General features: G+C 45.7%; 1 protein-coding gene across 1 annotated transcript in view; it reads left to right on the top strand.

Moving 5' to 3' along the window:
• Positions 1 to 19730, top strand: part of LOC142423839 (aldehyde oxidase 3-like) — a 118841-nt gene that overhangs the window by 19394 nt on the left and 79717 nt on the right. The window contains exons 9-16 of the mRNA XM_075528950.1: positions 6268 to 6412; positions 7491 to 7583; positions 11480 to 11631; positions 13150 to 13243; positions 14853 to 14962; positions 18220 to 18404; positions 18724 to 18886; positions 19159 to 19251. Coding sequence (XP_075385065.1) covers positions 6268 to 6412; positions 7491 to 7583; positions 11480 to 11631; positions 13150 to 13243; positions 14853 to 14962; positions 18220 to 18404; positions 18724 to 18886; positions 19159 to 19251 — 1035 coding nt within the window. The remainder of the gene's footprint in view (positions 1 to 6267; positions 6413 to 7490; positions 7584 to 11479; positions 11632 to 13149; positions 13244 to 14852; positions 14963 to 18219; positions 18405 to 18723; positions 18887 to 19158; positions 19252 to 19730) is intronic.

Below are 19730 nucleotides of genomic sequence, written 5' to 3'. Positions count from 1 at the left end.
GGGTTGGGAACCCCTGGCGCTGAACTAGATACTGGAACACAGAGATGGCTAAACACTTACCTCTGAGGAACTTTAAGTCAAGTGGAGGAGACAGATGGATAAAATTAACAATAGACTGTGAAGATGGGTCTACGGACTAGAGACCTAAGAATGGGTTCTGGGAGTCTAGCAGAGAATAGAGAAGTGGGCTGATGGTGACATTCAGAAAGACTTCTCCACAGAGCACTCTTGGGCTAAAACTTGAGTTCTAAATAGGCCTCATCAGGGAGTGGGCAAAGGTAAGGAACGGCACCTGGAGCAGCACTTTTCGGCAAGGGGAACATCATATACATAAGCAGGTAGTTTTGTAGAACATGGGATTTTCAAGGGGGAAAAAAAATTCCAAATCCCTAGAACATGGACGATTGGAAGTTTATCGCAACTCTAGCCTCATGCCAAAGTATGAGTCTGAAAAGGGAGGTGAAGGCCAAAGATTGATGGATCTTTACTATAGATCTTTTTACCCAGATGATGGGGACCCATTAAAGCATTTTCAGCCGGGGAAAATAATAATCATATTTGAAATTTTGAAAGATCGCTTTGGCTGTTGTATGGGGAAAGCAGTCGAAGAAGTCTCAGGTAAGTAAAGGTGCGTGCTGACAGCGGTATCCTGGTGTGTAGATGGGGAAAAGGACAAATGGGAGAGTGATGTAACCGGTAACATCAATTGGGCAGAGTGAGTATAAGTGGTGGAGAGAGATGGTTCATCGGTGATCCCTATACTTTCCGTGGGCAACATGAGATGCTGGGCAAGAGTTTCTAACATAGAATCATTTGGAAAGGGCAGCTCAGGAGTTCAGATTTGTACACACTAGTTTGACATCCTTGTACAAACTTCAAAGGGAAGTGTGAAATAGAACACCAGAGAGGGCAGAGTGGGGGTGTACATTTATAAGTCATTTGGATCAAAACCGTGGGTTCGGATGAGAGCATCTCTGGGAAGAATCTCTGTATCCAAACCTTTGGGAATCACAACTAACAAGTGGGTGCAAGAGGAAGAATGGGATCAAAAGATTGGGGGAGACTAGTGAGGTGGCACGAACATCAGCAGACTGGGTGTTCCAGAGCAATCGAAGAAAATGTTTCAGGTGGACGGCCCTGACCAAATGTAGTAAATGTCGGTAGGAAATCAAGCCGTCCTTTTTAATGTGAATGAATGATTGAATTGAATATGTGCGTCCTACAAGTGTGTCGTTTACTGTGTAAAAAAGAGAGACATCGCCAGACAAATGCAGTGTGCCGGCAAGGCGTGGGGAGCCAGTGGAGGGGCCTGAGGGCCCGGCCTCCATACCAGCTATGTGGACAACTGCCCCTCCCCCCAGAAGAATTTACTTGAGAGGACAGCACTGAAGCTGCAGCTAGGGGAGAGGGGCATGTTTGATCAGAGCAAATGGGAGCAAATGAAGGGGGAGGAAGAGGGAGTGGAGCACATCCTGGCCCATCAGGCCTGGAGGACGATATCCCTCCTCTGAACAGCCAATGGACAGAGTGGACAATATGGCTGATCCCACTACGAGACACACTGTCCCTTGATGGCCCAGGGCCCTAAGGGGGGCAACACTGGAGACTCAGGGTCGGGACTGGCCCAGACTGACCCTGTGACACCAAGGCAAACCACTAAAAGCGTGCGGCAGAGCAACCATGGGAGCAGAGCAGGGAGCCCCCGAGGGAGTACAAAGGATAGACTCTGGGGCCAGAGCATGGTACCCCATTGGACCTGACTGAAGGACACACCTAGAGGTCAAAAATCAGACCTTGATCTATTTACAGGTTTTTCTTTATAAAAAAATTTTTTTCTTTTAATTAATTTATTATTCTCTGGGTAATTGGTTTCTTTTTTTGTTGTCATCGCTGTGTTCTCATGCATTGCCTATCTTGCTACAGCTTGATTTTTTATGTATATTATTATCTCTACAGATCTATCTAGATAAGATAGACTAGATGAATAATCTGGAGGAGAAAACAATAGGACCAATGGTTCCGGGAGGATACAGGAGAGGGGCAGGAGGGGCCAAGGAGGTGGTTGGTATTGACCAGCCCAGGGACAGGGGAGCAATAAGTGATCCAAAATCAGTAGCAAGGAGGGTGTGAGAGGCCTGGTAGGGATTCAGCAAGGGCAAAGTAACCGAGAGAAATTACTGAAACCCAAATGAAGGCTGAGCATGATAGTGGGACAAGAGGAAAGTAAAAGGAAATAGAGGAAAGAACTAGGTGACAAAGGATATTTATAGAGGTCCAAAAACTGGAATGTACTTATGTAAATATATTTACATGAGTGTACAGAAACAGATCTATGTACATATATTTATAGGTTTAGTACTAAGGCAGCAGATGGGCATTGGGCCTCCACTTGAGCACTTACTCAATGCAAGAACACGTTGTTTTATGAAATTGGCATTCTAGAATGCACACCTTCCAGACATGATTGTTGAAGAAAAATGTGTGCCTTTTTATAATCACTGAAGACAAATGTGTGCATAAGCAAATGTGGTGAAGAAAGCTAATGGTGCCCAGCTATCAAAAGATATAGTGTCTGGGGTCTTAAAGGCTCGAAGATAAACAAGCAGCCATCTAGCTGAGAAGTATCAATGCCCACATGGAGGAAGCACACCAGCCTGTCTGACCACAAGGTGCAGAAGGGACCAGGTATCAGACATCAAGGAACAAAAAATCATATCATTGAAAACGTGGGTGAGTACAGAGTGGAGACTCAAAGTCCATTGGTAGCCAACGGGACACCCCTTACTGAAGGGTTATGGGGAGGAGATGAGTCAGTCAGGGTGCAGGGAAGCAACGATGAAACATATAACTTTCCTATAGTTCTTAAATGCTTCTTCTCCCCCCCCCCCCCCACTATCATGATCCCAATTCTGACTTACAAATCTGGCTAGACCAGAGGATGTACATAGGTACAGATAGCAACTGGAAACACAGGGAATCGAGGACAGATGACTCCTTCGGGACCAGTGGTGAGAGTGGCGATGCCTGGAGGGTGGAGGGAATGTGGGATAGAAAGGGGGGGGGGCTGATTACAAGAATCTACATATAGCCTCCTCCCTGGGGGATGGACAGCAGAGAAGAAAGCGGGGGGAGACGTGGGACAGTGTAACTTATGACAAAATAATCATAATTTATGAATGACAAAGGGTTCATGAGGTAGCGTGCGTGGGGAGGGAGGGAGAAAATGAGCAGCTGATAGTAAGGGCTCAATGTTTGGAGAATGATGATGGCAGCAAATGTACATCTGTTCTTGACACAATGGATGGATGGATGGATTGTGATAAGAATTGTACAAGCCCCCAGTAAAATGATTTTTTAAGAGAGAGAGATCAAGTCGTATAAAAACAGTAAGTAGTGACAGAAACTCCACTATTAATTTTAACAAAAGCAATAATGAGTGGGTTGAAGAGAGCAGAAAAAGGGAAAAAATGGAGATAGCGAAGTGAAAAAAGTGCTTTAAATAATTAGCTGGCTGGAGGGAAAAATAGAAGGGAGTAGCTGGAAGGGGATTGGGGTTGAAGACTTTGGAGTTCTGTCCTTCATTCACGGAAGACACTTCCCCAAACTCCAAACTCGCTGTCATAGAGTTGAGTTTAGATGTGTGTAAATGCTGGTAAGGAAGCATCCAATCAGAAGCAAGATAAGGAACTCAGAGGTGGGAGACCGAATGAATAGTGGGAGGCTGCTACGAGTGAGGCCTAAAGAACTGATGAAGGGACAGCCTTTCTTTTCTTTCTGAAACCTCTCCTGGAAACCCTCCTTCCAAACCTGGGGCTGAGGCTCCCTGTGCTCTGAGAACTCTGTCATTCCCCAGTGGGTCTTTTCCTGCTGAGATCATGGCTGCCATGTGGTCCACAACAGCTTGGCGGGAGAAGGGCTGAGCGTCATGTTCCCCACCGCAGCCCCAGCGTGTAGCCAGGCATTCTCTGCTCCGAAAAATCAGTAAGGACCCAAAAGTGCTTTTGTTTATGTGAGTCACTGCTACTCGTATTTACAGCCTTTCAAATTAAAACTAGAAAATGCATGTTTTTCATTTCAAAGTAATAATAGGCCCCTTATGATGTAGCACAAACAGCCTATAGCTGGAATCTGCTATCTGCTTCTGCATTCCTTTGTGCGACCATGCACCCTCCTAAGAGATTGAGAATGAAGAAGGCAAATAACATCATTCATTGAAAGATAGGTTGATCTCAGGTTGTCCTGGAGAGTACTGGAGACTCCCAGGGATCTTTCTACTACGTCCAGTCTGACAGCCATTGGCCTACCCTCCACGAAAGGAACATCGGGCTATTTCATGACCTTGAGCTTCCACGACATTCCCAGGCCTCTCAACTCCCTGACATCCTTTCCAACAAAAGACCAAAGTAAAGGCAACATTTACAGAGTCCCTGTGCTTCAAAAAGCCCTTAGTTAACCAACCTGCCTTTGATTACCCTTCCTTTTCCATGGCCTCTGTCACCCTCCACCACAATTTTTGCTCATTGTTGAAATTATTCAGACTGAGAGAACTTCTCAAAACCTAGCAATTCTACCGAACGATTGACCCTTTTGATGGCTCTCACAAAGAACAAAATTGTGCTGCACACAATATTTTTTCAAAGGTGACTTTAGCTTCACATTTAGTTTGAAATACACTAAATGATTCAGGTCCCACTTGGGGAATGATTTCCTTGTTTATGATTAACCAGCAGAAAGTATCAAAACCATGTGTCTCCCAGATGCATGAAACGATGTCTGTTTCAGAGGACTCTGGGGCAGGAGCCTGGGACTCTAGATGCCTGGTCCTGTTCCTCTTAGCCAGGGCTGTTGTCTTAACTAGGTCACTTCCTCTCTCTGGGCCCCACAATTTTTCCTCCTTCAGACTAGATTAGTGGTTCTCATACTTACTCATGTGAACACGCAATTGTAGATCCAGAGCATTTTTTTGAATGCCGTATGTATATATATATATATATTGCTGAATACCATAAAAATAGTGGCGTGTTTGATTACCCTGATAGGGATTATGAACAATTTTAGCCTTCGAAAATATAACTATATCATAGGATCCATACACAGAGTCAAAATTAGAAGTTCATTAAGAAAAAAATAAAGAAGTCAGGAGAAAGGCCACAGAGCTAAGCATGGTCAACTATTTGCAAATTACTCTCATGAATATTTATTTCCTATCAGTCCATTTGGGTCTCTATGTCCTGGTGGCATAGTGAGTTACAGATTGAGCTGCTAACTTCAAGGTCAGCAGTTCAAAACCATCAACTGCTCCACCAGAGAAGTTGAGGCTTTCTACTCCTGTAAAGAGTTATAGTCTCCGAGACTTAAAGGGGCAGTTATACGGTCTCCTATAGAGTCCCTATGAGTCAGAATTGACTCAGCGACAGGGAGGGTTTTAGCTCCCCCCCCCCACAGCTTATCAGTCTACTTATCCAGTTTCACCTGCAGGGCCATTGTCTTTAGAGAGTTAGATGGGGCGGGGGCGGGGGGCAGGGGTTTAATCTGTTCATGAGCTACTTCTGCTAAATGAGGAAAGCCCTGTTTGTCATTGTGAATCCTTTCAGCTTTGCTCAAAGGAAGGTCCCCATTGCCTTTAAAAACTCTGGCTTTCACCAAACTTCTGCTCATCAGCAAAACACTCTGCCTTAGCCCATACAAGTCTGGCCTCTGAGAGCCCAAAGAGTTCCCTGCATCACCGTGCCTAGCCGTCTCTAATTAGTAGATAGAGCCAAGCCAAACCCAGAGCCCTCATGGTTTGCTTGAATTCACCCAGCTACTTAGAGGCAAGGCTGGGCTTACAACCTGGCGCCCCATCCCCCGGTGTGCTCCTGGTGTACTCTTCTCTCCTGGTTTCCCTACTTTCTCAGTGCTCCCGATAAGAAAGAGCGCAGACACTTCAGTGCACACAGAGTTAATTCTTGGTTGACACTCTTATCGTGATTTGAAACTTAGTCAACGATTTTCTCTGCCCTTGGGTATTGGCTGTTAGAAAATTCATCCTAGTACATAAGATTCGTGCTTATTTGTTAATTCAGATTTAATTAAAATTCACTTAGTTCCTTTTAAGTTCTAAGAGATGGGAAAATAATATGCAAAACAGTGAGTTTAATTATTAATTGATTAGGTCTGCGTTCCAAATGTGTGTTCCATTCCTTTTTGTCTCTGCTTATGAGCTGTAATAAATTCTAGGGGGTTCTTCTCTGTCATCAACATGAAACGTGCCATTTTCCACCGCAGAGAATGGCAGACGAGCCCCAAAAGAAAGTCCTGACTTTCCATGGGGAAAGGACGACCTGGATCTCCCCGGGAACTCTAAATGACCTGCTGGGGCTGAAAAGGAAGTTTCCCAAAGCCCCGCTCGTGCTGGGGAACACGTGTGTCGGTGAGTAGTGAAGAGGCCACACTGCCCACCTCTTAGGGAGAAAAGCCAAGTCAGGGCAAGGAGCCCAGCGCTGTGGGCCTGCTCGTCAGTCAAAGTGTACGTCGGGGGATTCAAACTCACCCGCTCGCCCACTTGAGAGGACCTTGCTATGCAATTAATCTCTCTGGTCCCTAAAGAACAATTTGGCCTCCCCCTAAACAACTCTTGATGGCACCCTGGTGGCTGGGTTACTCATCAGGCTGCTGACCATAAGGTCAGCAGTTCGAACCCACAAGCCACTCCTCAGGAGGAAACTGGAGCTTTCTGGTCCCACAAAGATGTACAGTCTCAGAAACCCACAGCAGGCACTTCTACTATGGCTGACAGGCGCCCTGTCCAGAGTCCGCTCAGTGGCAGCGGATTGCACAACTCTTGAATACAACTGGGTATTTCTGGCTTAGAGCTTCCATTCTTGTAGGCACCAGTATACAGTAAAACAGAGATGTCTCGCCTTCGATTTTCTCATAACAAAGGTCAAACTCATTTCAAATATCAGGGAAATTACAGAGGAGAAAAACAAACCTCTCTGTCCAAGCCTCTGCTTTTTCCCCTGTTCGTTTATTAGGCTCATGAGGAGCCCAGGTGGCACAGTGTTAAAGCGCTCAGCTGCACCCAAAGGTCCACTACGTGGGGCTATCTGCTTCCGTAAAGATTTATAGCCTCCGAAACCACAATTCTACCTGTCCTGTAGGGCGACCCAACACCATTGGGTTCGTTTAGTTTAATTTATTAGCCTTAACAGCCTCTCCTAAGTCATTGTGATATTTGTAAACAGCAACCTAGATAGCTTCTTTCTCTCCAGGAGCCCTGGTGCTTATCTATCAGGCTGCTAACTGCAAGGTCAGCCCTTTGAAACCACCCGCCAGCTCTGAGGGAGCAAGGTGAGGTTTTGTACTCCTGCAACGAGTCACAGCTTTGGAAACCCACAGGGGCAGTTCCTCCCTGTCTTCTAGGGTCGCTGTGAGCCACCATTGACTTGATGGCAGTGAGTTTGGTTTGAGTTTTCGTTCTGACTAATGATGATATTTCTACTGTTTAGGGCTTGATATGAAGTTCAAAGAAGTTGTCCATCCAGTGATCCTCTCTCCGTCAAGGACTCTGGAACTGTTTGTCGTGACAAACACTGAAGAAGGTGGGTTCTCCTATATGATAAGGGGGTCCTGGGGTTGGAGGGGGTTCTGCTAGTGAAAACCAAGGCTACTTGACCTAAACCAAGCCACAGGTTCAGGGACAGGGGGCGGGGAGCATATGATCCCTGCTTCCACTGCAATATGGGTTGTCTGCGATCTTTTGAAAGGATATTCTCCTAAATTCAGAAAGTTCGGGTAAAGATGAACGCCCATTCTCTGGAGGATTGATTTTCAACACACACCTAGAGCTCAGCAAATGTTTGTGGATTCACCCAGAAACTCAATTAGACATCTAACTACTTTACCTTTGAACTTGGAACAGCTTGTAGTAAGCCTCCTTTGAAGTCTGAATAAATGTTTATTTTAAAACTTCAAAGGGCAGAGAGATCCCTGTTTACAAATGTCCAAAGTTAGGCCACAGACATATGGTGTAACAGGTCAAATACACTTAAGTCCTGAGTTCCTGAGCTGTTCTAACTTAGCTTATGCTAACCAAGTACGACATACAAAGCACAGAAGTCTGTCCAAGCTGAATTCATCTTGTTGCACTTCCTTACACACATGAAAATCCAGCTCCCTTAACCAAAACGGTCTCAGCTCCAAGACGTACTGCAGGGAAACTTTATTTAATGAGAAAGAACTACAAGATTGCTTCAAGCTTACTGTGTTTGTGTGGAACCAAATTTTACTTTCTATTGGGAGAAAGATGAGGCTTCCTACTCCCGTAAAGTCTTACCATCTCAGAAACCCACTGGGCAGTTTCATCCTGTCCCACAGGCTCCCTGGGAGGCAGAATCCGGTCCATGGCAGGGGCGGGGGGGGGGGGGGGGGGGGAAGGGGGGGGCTGGGTTTTTCAGTTGGTTTGCTTTCTAGCCGACTTCCCAACGTTAGAGCAAGTGCTCCCTCTGCTGAGCGCGTGAAGGCGCAACAAACTAAACAATTTGTGGACCGCCAACCACACTGTGAGGTTCTTCATAACAGCAGAAATTGTGAATTAAATATATTTTAAATGCTTTTTAAAAAACATGTGACTTTAAGGTAAGGGTAAAAAGAGAGGTAGTTGGAAATGTTTAATTTCCTGAAAAGATTCCCTAAACACTGTCTTAGGCACTTTAGACACTGCACTGCTTTGTAGCCACGGAGCTGGCTCTGGAATTACTGGGAAGCTCTACTGCCTCTGACATCACCACGTGATGAACTTACTCATTGATCCCGGTACAGTTGTCCTCTCCTGCTAGACCACTGGCTTCCTGGGAGAGACTGTCTGCACTTTCTGCCTTAGAACCTTGTCCGGCACACAGTGGTCTTGGCATCTACTTGGAGGGCCCCTTAGGGGGTTGTGTTCAGTGCTGATCACGAGGAATTGCATACACAAACCAGACGTGTCGTTACTGAGTCAATTCTAACTCCTTGCATAGGAGAGCTGCCTCATACGTTTCCAAAGATGATATTTAAAAACAATTGCAGGGGCAGGGGTGATTGTACAACTCATCACAATCCATACATACATCCAATGTGTCAAGTACATGTGTACATTTGTTGACATCATCAATTTCAAAACATTTGCTTTCTGCTTGAGCCCTTGGTATCAGCTCCTCAATTCCCCCCTCCCTCCCCGCTCTCCCTTCCCTCATGAACTCTTGATAATTTATAAATTATTATTTTTTCATATCTCACACTGCCCGACATCTCCTTTCACCCACTTTTCTGTTGTCTGTCCCCAGGGAGGAGGTTATATGTAGACCCTTGTAATCGGTTTCCCCTTTCCACCCCACCCTCCTATCACCACTCTAAGCACTGGTCCTGAAGGGATCATCTGTCCTGGATTCCCTGTGTTTCCATTTCCTATCTGTACCAGTGTACATCCTCTGGTCTAGCCAGATTTGTAAGGTAGAATTGGGATCATGCTAGTGGAGGTGGGGTAGGAAGCTATTAGGAACTAAAAGAAAGTTGTATGTTTCATCGTTGCTACACTGCACACTGACTGACTCATCTCCTCCCCACGACCCTTCTGTAAGGGGATGGATGACATTTAAAAAAAACAAAACAACAGCAACAACAAAAAGTTTTTATTGTGAATTAGGTGAAGGAGTAGATCGTTGGTTTTATATCATTTTACTTTAATAATTCATACACATGTTGTTTCTCCCCAATCGTGGCAATCCCTTAATGCACCTTGCTCACCCCACCTCCCTGCCCCTTTCCCTAATGCTCTCCACTTCATCCTTGGAGGAACGCTGCCCTTTTGGTCCTAAGTGGCTGAAATCCTAACATGGGCCTGAGTTCGGTTTTGGACCTGAAGGATGACTGAGAGCAACAGTCTTTGGAGTTCTACTAGTCTCAACCCAACCAATAAGGTCATTTTCATAATTTGGGGTTCCCCCTATATTTTTCTCTCTTTCTATTTTAAACCTTCTATTGTGATCCCTGTGAGAGCAGTTGGTAACCAAGCGGCAGCGAGTTCTTCCGGCCTCAGCATCTTCTGGTCTTCTGATGTTTTAAGGACCCACTAGTCCACTGGGTCTTTCCAATTCCACAACTCTCCTCTCCTCCGAATAGGGAGACACTTGGGACATGGGTGAATTGGTTTGTCTGGAAAAAGGGGAGCTTTGTGAACGGGGACAATGGCTTTCCAGCCCACGAATCGTTTTCGCTGATGTGAGAAAGAACCGAAGTGCCAGGTGGGATGGGATGCGGGATGAGAGGAAGGCTCATTCACAACCTGTGACCCGCACTCGACTCCACCTTCTTTCTCCCTGGGGAAGATCAGACTTCAGTGTGGATTAGGACTCAACAGGAAGAAAACACACAGCCTCGCAACTGGTCCAACGGGCAGCATCCTTCTACACAGAGAAGACAGAGTGGTTTTTAAGGATTCGTTTTACTTGGATCCACAGTCCATGCACATTCAAGGGGGTCGTTGTTGGTTCTGAATCCTTGTGGCTCCATGCGGAACAGAATGAAATGCTTCCCGGTTATGCGCTCTCCTCACAATGGCTTATGTTTGAGCCCCTCGCCATTGTGACAGCCCCTGGTCCCACCACCTCCCCAGGGGCCTTCCTCTTCTGCGCTGCTCCTCTACTGCACCAAGCATCGTGGAAGCAGCAGTCAAGAAATCAACTTACTGCACTGGGCGAATGCTGAAAAAAGACCTCTTTGAGGTGTGAAAGAGCACTCTGTGGACTAAGGTACAGCTAACCCACTGTGGCATGTTCAATCCCCTCCTATGCTTATGAACGCTGGCCAAGAATAAGAAAGACCAGAGGTGACTGGATGCGTTTGGTTTAGTGCCTTAGCAAAGAATCTTGAAAGGACCATGGACTGTCAGAAGAACAAGCAAATCTGTCTTTAAAGAAGTTCAGCTAGAATGTTCCTTAGAATGGAAGATACATTGGACATATTATCAGGACAGACAAATCCCTGGAAAAGGACATCATGTTTGGTAAAGGGGAGGGCCATAGAGAGAAAGGAAAACCCTTGTCCAGATGGACCGATACACAGGCCGCAGCAGGGAGCTCAAAACATAGCAAGGTGAGCATGGCCCTGGTCCAGGTAGTGTCTCGTTCTGTTGTGCATAGGGTCACTGTGAGTCAGAACCGAGTGGACTGTACCTATCGACAGCATAAACATTCTAAGGAGCCCTGGTGGCCCACCAACGAATCATTCAGCTGCTAAGCCAAAGGTTGGTGATGCTCACCCCACAGCACTGCATGGAGAAGGATGTGCAGCCCGGTGCGCACACGAAGAGCTTAGCCTCGGAGCCCTACGGGGGCAGTTCTCCTCTATGGTGGCCCTGAGTTGGAACCAACTCACTGGCAATTCGTTTGCTTTGTTTCTTACTTCAGTGTCTTCTTTCTTTCCAGTTTACAGAATATTAACCAAGATGCCTTATTTTTAGGGCTTACCTTAGGGGCTGGCCTCAGCCTGGCCCAAGTGAAGGACATCTTGGATGATGTGGTGTGGAAGCTCCCAGAGGAGAGGACCCAGACCTACCGTGCTCTTCTGAAACACCTGAGAACCCTGGCGGGACAACAGATCCGAAACATGGCAGTAAGCTCTCTCCTCCGCCTGCTCTCTGGATGCAGGGCTCGCTTCAGAGAGGAACGCTGTACCGTCCCATGTCGGTGTTGTTTGCTCACACATGCTCTGCATGGTCCTGGGCCTGGATGGAGTGGGTTGCCTCATTTCAGATCCTGGAAGCATACACCATGTGTGTCAGCATGGAGAGGACTTGAAGGGGAGATGCTGCATGGTGTGTCCACCAGCGATCCCAGGATTCCCATTGTAATTGTCCATCAAAGATCTCCCCAGGCCAATCCAATGGGCTCAAACATAACAACCATGAGGAGGTCTGAGATCAGGCAGTGTTCTCTTGTGTGTCGATTCATGAGTTGCAATCTGTCTTCAACAGGACCCAGATTAAAATTAACTAATTTTATTTATTCCTTTAATTTATCAAATTAATTCATAAATTAAAGTCCTTGAATTTATTACCTTCTAAAGATAAAAATTGTGTTCATGGGAGAATCACTGACCTTGTAATACGTAGGAATGAATACCACCCAATTTACTCAGCCCACTAAAATAGCTGATAGCTTAACAGCTATCCTAGAATAACAAAGGTCTCTAAGCGATAACAAGCTTGTAAATAACTGTAAATGATGACATGAAGCAGAGGGATCCTTGTTAGCGCTCGGCCCCTCTGTGTGAAAGAATTGTTGGGATTCTCTGTCGGGAGGGTCCTTTTGTGGTCAGTGTGACTCGGTGTTCCGGCTGGCCTCCTTTGGGCCCTGTGAAGTTCACATGGCATGACTGCATTTGTAGAGGAGGGCTTTGAACCGGTGAAGGTGATAGCAGGCATGCTGTCTACAATTCCATCCTCTAAGGCAGCCCGTCAGATAAGGAACCTACCGCCGCTGCCTTTGTGTCTTGTCCACAGGACATCTCTCCTCTGCCTGCCTCCCTTGAGAATTTTGGTTTGCCTGTCAGCTCTGTGTGCAGCCAATGGATGCTATTTAAAACATAAAATAGCCATGCCACCCCCCCCCTCCACCTCTCACCCCCACTGTTCAAGCTGCACATACCCAAAGTTATTCCCTTTAACTTAATTCCAGACCCTGCTAACTCAGAAACTGGAAGTAGTGGCATTGAACTATTTTTCACTTCTGGTCTTCATAGTTCCTGCTTTGTAAATCAGTAAAGGAAATAAAACCAAACTCACTACCATCAAGTCGATGCCGACTCCGAGCAAAGCCTATCGGAGCGGGTAGAACTGCCCCTCGGTGAGTTTCTGAGACGGTGACTGTTTACAGGAGTAGAAGGGCCGTTTTTTTCCCACAGAGCTGACTGGTGGTTTTGAACTGCTGACCCTATGGGTCACAGCCCAGAGTGTCACCACTCTTTCCAAATGCCTCTAAAATATTCTAGAATATGCACAAAAATTTCACATCTATGCCCACATTTTAGAATTCTAATTGCCTAGTTAGACTGCGTGGGAGCATCAGTGTCTACGTAATTCAGCACTCCCCGTGGGGAAAGCCCTATGGTGCTCATGTCTCTTTCCTTTAGTCCTTAGGAGGCCATATTGTGAGCAGACTTCCAACTTCTGATCTCAACCCCATTTTGGGTGTAGGCAATTGCATCCTCAACGTTGCTTCCATAGGTGAGTTGCTGAATTCCTTCGTAACTACCAACGTCAATTGTGTAAACACAACACAGAGAGAATTGGGGGACCACATGAACCCCACATGTAAGTTCCTGGATAGAGCGCTAACTGTATCCACAGACCATGAGACTAGCAGGTAGAAAGGAAACACGCCAGGTGATGAGGAAACAAAGGTGAGAGTTCCTCAACTTGTCTTTCTTCTGATCTAGTCAGCATCAGTAGATACAACACTTGTAATTGAAATAAACGTATGATTAGTGTTCTATGTCAAGGCTACAGTGGACTAGAGTGTAGAGTTTATGTTAGAGGCAGGATGTATCCTAAGAGCGTCATGAATTATTTTTGCCATGGATTTATAGATTTTGAACCTGAAGAGATCATTTACATTTTGAATAGACATACCAATACCAGCACCAGTTACCGTCAGTCAATTCTGACCCTTAGAGACCTCAGGTTGTCAGAGTAGAACTGTGCTGCATAGGATTTGCGAAGGTTGCGTTTTGGGAAGTAGAATGGCCAGCCTTTCTCCCACGGTGCCTCCAGGGGGAGCTGGACCATCACCCTTCCTGTTAGCAGCCATTCAGAGTGCACTGCAGTACATTTTACGGGAGCTTTTATAAGTCACATGGAATCTCTAAGAGACCTATTAAGGCTCATAATGTATCTTACGTGGCCTTCTTTCTATAAAGCAGCTCCCTTCATCCTGACCTTGTCGGGCAAATTTACTTGAAAGGGAAGGCCTAGCAGGCCTAGGCTTGGAAAGTGGCCCTTGCGTGTTGAAATGAAAACCAAGCAGAACATCTCTGGGTTTGCAAAATACAGAGAAAAATCAGTCTCCTTTGCACTTGACATCTGACTCAAAACAGCCCCCAATCCATTCAATCCGTGCCTTATCCTCCTCGCCGGCTTCTGAATGCTTCTGACCTTGCACCACAGATCACGCCCACCTTCCAGGGATCAGGGTTTGCACCACGGAGGCCATGGGCTCTGTAAGGACCACCCCCGTGGAGAGTCCCTAACATGTCTTGAGGAGGACAGCATTACTGACATGAATGTAGAATCTCTCCCAAGGGGACCACTTCAAGGGGACACCACTTATTTGTCCGTCTGTATTTCAGGAATCTTGTTCAAAGGAATCACATGGCTTTATAGCTGTGTTTCACTTACTGGTGTTGTTGTTGTCATGCGTATTTCTTTCATCGATGTCGTTGTTCTCATGTGAACTCTGTCCATGTTTACTACCCTCCCACTCCCAACCTTTCAGCTCTCCCAACTCACCCACATGCACCCGTCTGTTCTTGTCAGGTTCAGATCGTTGGGCCCCAGACGTGCCACTCTGCAGCCTTGGTGCACTGTCTCCTCCAAGCCGGAGGAAGCCTTCTGTGGTAGTACAGGCAGAAGATAGGTTTGCCCCGAAACCCCAGGCAGGGGCCAACATGTCTTTGTGGCGTCTTTACATCTGGAGTCTCTTCTTTCCAGCTCTTGGTTCACTTTCACTTTGGAATGCGTTTTCATCATCAGAGGACTTCTGGGTGTTGTCACACAGAAAGCCATTTCAGTAGTCCCGCTTGCCGAGTCAAATGAAATGATTTTTCTTTCCTTCCAGAGGGAGCACAGCAAATTCCTTTAAATAATCATTTTCTTGCTGGAAAAACAGATGCAAACCTTAAACCGGAGCAAGTCTTAATTTCTGTCTTTATTCCTGTCTCAGAAAAGGTACGAGATGATCAGCTGCAGGGTATCTACTTTTACCTGTCTAATAGTTGTGTTATTGCTTTATTGTGGTGAAAATATACACACGCAAATATTCACCAATTCAATAATCTCTACAGAGCAGAGCTTTCACAGTAAGCCTCTAGGCGAGCACTGAGCAACTCGCTCTGAGTTAGTACCCCAGTGGCGTCCCCTGGAAACGTTCTCGCTGGGTAGAGTCAACAATTTTTTCATAAAAGCAATGTCACTCAAATCTCTCTCTCTCTCTTTTTTTTGCGATGGCCAATTTAAGAGGATAGCGTGCAGGTGTTAAATTTTGATTCCAGATCAGGAAAAATGCCGCAGAAACTGTTGTGATGTTGAACACAACAAGGACAAGGCTTACAAGGACAGTCCTATGGGAAAAACTCAAGTGTACGAGTGCTTTTCTTATGTCAAAAAAGGTGAAATGTTGATTGATGACAAATCTCATTCTGGACCCCCGTCAACTTCCGAACAGATGAAAATGTTCACTTGTAGTGAGTGCCTTTGGAGTTCGTTCCACCAGGGCAGACTATTAATTAAGTTTTCTCTTTAGAGGTTCTGAAAAGATTGCATAATGGTGTGCAACAAAAAAGACCAGATTTGTGGCAGACGGGAGGCTGGTTTTGCCATCACGACAATGCATCTGCTCATGCAGCCACTACAGTGCACCAGTTTTTGAAAAAAAGCAACATGCCTCTCTTGCCCCACACACCTTGCTCACCTGACCTCACTCCGTGCAATTTCTTTTTGTTTTCTTGATTGAAAAGATGGGATGAAAGGACAGCAACTTGTCAATGAAGAAGAGGGGAAGAAAAAAAAAAAGAAGGGAGGTCCTGTCAGCCATGCAAACAGATGAATTTGAAAAATGTTTCCAAGGACTGAGTCACAGATTTGACAAATGTATAAAGTGTAATGGAGAGTACTTTGAAGATGATAAGGTTGTTTTGTAAAAAAAGAAGAAGAAGTACATAGCTTTGGGAAAATATCCCAGGTTTTGTTGGGTACCCCCTCGTATAAGAAAGTAGAGGTTTCAGCCAGCATTTTGTACATGCCTGAGTGTAAACAATATCAGGTTAGATATCCATCTGCTTCATTAGAAAGCATGAAGACATTGATTTATATGGATATATTTCTTGGAAAACAAAAAGCCTAGGATCCTTGGATTCACACACATAATTGAAAATGGCCAATAACCTTATTGTATGGGGGAAGAGAGGTCCAAAAACACTGAATTGGCTTGCTTTATGTTTAACAGTAATCTCCATAAGCCAAATAGAGAAGCAAAAACAAGTGTGGCTGTTACTATGGCAACTCAGTTCTGGAGCCTCAGACCAGTTCCACCAACAAAACCAGTCACCATTGCTGGAACGCAGAAGAGCAGTACTCTCATTTCATTCAAACTTTCCTGTGATGTAATATACCCCCTCACCCATGGCCATCGGCTTGATTCTGGCTCATAGCAACCCTGTAAAGGGTATCCAAGACTGTGACTCTTCATGGGAGCAGCCAGCCTCATTGTTCTGTCACAGAGCAGCTGCTGGGTCTGAACTACCAACCCTGTGGTTAGCACTTCAGTGCCTACCTCACAGTGCCATCAGGGCACCTTACATACTTACATACTCAATATTTATGAAATTCTACTAAGTACCATAGGACTACAAATACATGACCACCATCATTTACCAAAAATATTTCTAGATGTCTTCCAAAACAAAAAGCCATTGCTGTGGCTGACAGTGGCCCCACCTGCGATAACCACTGACAGTGGCCCCACCTGTGATAACCACTGACAGTGGCCCCACCTGTGATAACCACTGACAGTGGCCCCACCTGCATCTGCGGATGACTCTGCTCCGTAGGGCGTTCAGGCACTGGTGATTTTGGAAGTAGATCACCACGCACTTTTTCTGAAGTGCTTCTGGATAGATCTTAAACCACCGGCCCAGGTTAGCGGCGCAGAGGTAACCATATGTGCCTCCCAGGGAGTCCCGGGTGCCCTCTAGTGTTGATAGTCTAAATGTTATGCTAAAACTCATATCAACCTTTCAGAGATTATGGGAAGAATAACATTAATTGAAGACGCCTATTGTTAACTTACTCTTGATCAGCAGGCGCCAGCATGCACTATCTCCACTGGTTAGTTCAGGGGTGCTATGACTTGGTCTAGGGGTATGATTCTCACTTTGGGTATGAGATGGGCTGGGTTCAAATGAGCCGTCTTTATTCAGGGACCCCTGGTCACATCCTGAGTTAGCTATGCATTGAAGCGCAGTTCAAACCCACCAGCTGCTCTTTGGGAGAAAGATCAGCTTTCTGCTCCTTTCAAGATGTACAGCCTCCGAAACCCAAGGAGGGGAGTTGTACTGGACCTGTAGGATTGCTCTGAGTCTGAGTCTACTCATAGGCTTTCATGACTCCACGGAAGTGCTGTCGGAGGAGATGGGAAAAGGCATCCATGAGGATGTCTGGAATAGTTTGAGGGAAATAAAGCAGCTGGTCCAAGACAACATCATCTGTGTTGTATTCTTTCTAGCCCCAAAGTGTATGCTTGACCAGAATCAACTCACACAAAATGATCAGATGAGCCAGTGAGGGACAATCTGCAAAATAACTGATCTATGAATCGCCACAAATGTCAACCTCAAGAAGAAAAATAAAGCGGGAGAGAGAGGGCTGAGAGGCTCTTCTAGAATAAAGGAGACCAAGAACTGTGAGGATGACACCTCAGTGCAGTCTCTTTCTTCCTCAACTGGCGCTCGCTCAGCAGGAGAGGGCATGTGGGCGATAAACGAAACGCCCTGCCGTCATGCCAGTGCCAACTCACAGCGACCCTCAAGGAGAGAGTGGGGCTGCTGCTGTGTGCAGCTCTGCGATGATCTGGTATAGAGCACCTCATCCTTCTGAACTTGACCTGCTTCTTAAAATAATAGCATTGTCTCCAAGTTGAGCCTCGTGAGCTTGAAAATGATGCTGTGGTTATACAGGAGAAATGTTATGAGGCATGCAGATATATTTAGGTATGCAAAGCATAATGTCTCTGCCCGAGTCTACACTATTTAGCTAGAACCGTGTGTGTGTGTGTGTGTGTGCGCGCGCGCGTGTGTGTGCGCGTGGCTAACTACAGAGTGAGCAACTGTGGTCCTGTTGTAACCACCAGAGTACAGGAATTCATTGCACCACCCTTGCAATAGTTCCACGGGTGTGCTCGTTTTAAACATGTCCTTGTTACATTCCAGTGGGCGTTTGTGTCAGCGTTCAGGCAGGCCCCACGTCAACAAAATGCCCTTGCCACTGTGAATGCTGGCATGCGGGTCCTCTTCCAAGAGGGCACACACACCATTGCAGACCTCAGCATCTTCTACGGAGGAGTTGGACCGACAACCCTCAGTGCAACTAAGTCCTGCCGGCAGCTCATTGGAAGGTGAATTATAGGAGTGGGACAGTGTACCACATTGTGTGTATGTGCTGCTTGAATAATGACAGTTGTCCTTGCCATCAAAGGAAGGGCACTATAGCTGTTCTCTATAAGACCAGAGCATTCTATAAGTGTGCATGATTATCAATAGCAAGATTTCAAGTAAAGCTGTGTATATAATGATATTGTGTGATGATATTGCTGTGTAAGAAAGGGAATGTTATGAACCTTCATTCTTCGGTTTAAAATTACTTTTCTACGAGAGAACGCAAACCTCTTTATACCTGGCTGTACCAACCTGGTTGGGTTTCTGCTTCCTGTCTAGGTGCTGGGATGAGAGAATGCTAAGTGATGCCTGCAGGCTTGTTCTAGATGAAGTCACCCTTCCAGACTCTGCCCCAGGAGGAATGGTGGAATTCCGAAGAACACTCATGATCAGTTTCCTCTTCAAATTCTATTTAGATGTCTTGCAGCAGTTAAAGATGAGGGTAAGGAGGAGCTGGTCTTTAGGATTCCTGGGCAAGGGGGGGTTGTCTCAAGTGCTGACCACAGTGCTGTTTTTCAAGTAAATCTTTGAGATCATTTATGGTCTAGAACCCAAAGAGCCCTCCTAATGCATGGAGACATCCCCAAAGCAATGGAAATTAAGGTGCGAATTCCACACCGAAATATAGATTTTTAAATGTGTTTTTTATGTCAGTCAAATATCTCTTCACAACTAAAAGCGAGCATGAAAATAATAGAGGCATTTTTACTTCAGGACCCCAATGGATATCCTGACACCTCCAAGAAATTCCTAAATGCCCTAGAAGACTTTCCATTGACCATACCTCATGGGATACAGTCATATGAGGTTAGTATCTTTTATGAAAAGTAGAAGAGCTTGGGAGGATGATAACTGTCTTTGCATTGGCTTTGCTTTTTTTTAAAAGATCAATTTATTGGGGGTTCTTAAAGCTCTTATTACAATCCATACATCAATTGAATCAAGCTTTTTTTTTACATTTTATTAGGGGCTCATACAACTCATCACAATCCATACATATACATACATCAATTGTATAAAGCACATCTGTACATTCTTTGCCCTAATCATTTTCAAAGCATTTGCTCTCCACTTAAGCCCTTTGCATCAGGTCCTCTTTTTCCCCCTCCCTCCCCGCTGCCCCCTCCCTCATGAGCCCTTGATAATTTATAGATTGTTATTTTGTCATATCTTGCCCCTTCCGGAGTCTCCCTTCCTCCCCTTCTCTGCCGTCCATCTCCCAGGGAGGAGGTCACATGTGGATCCTTGTAATCAGTTCCCCCTTTCCAACCCACTTACCCTCCTCT

The sequence above is a fragment of the Tenrec ecaudatus genome, chromosome 13, assembly GCF_050624435.1.
Source record: "Tenrec ecaudatus isolate mTenEca1 chromosome 13, mTenEca1.hap1, whole genome shotgun sequence".
Taxonomy (NCBI): Eukaryota; Metazoa; Chordata; class Mammalia; order Afrosoricida; family Tenrecidae; genus Tenrec; species Tenrec ecaudatus.
Note: the sequence above shows the minus strand (reverse complement) of the source record. Positions and strands in the feature narration are given on the sequence as shown.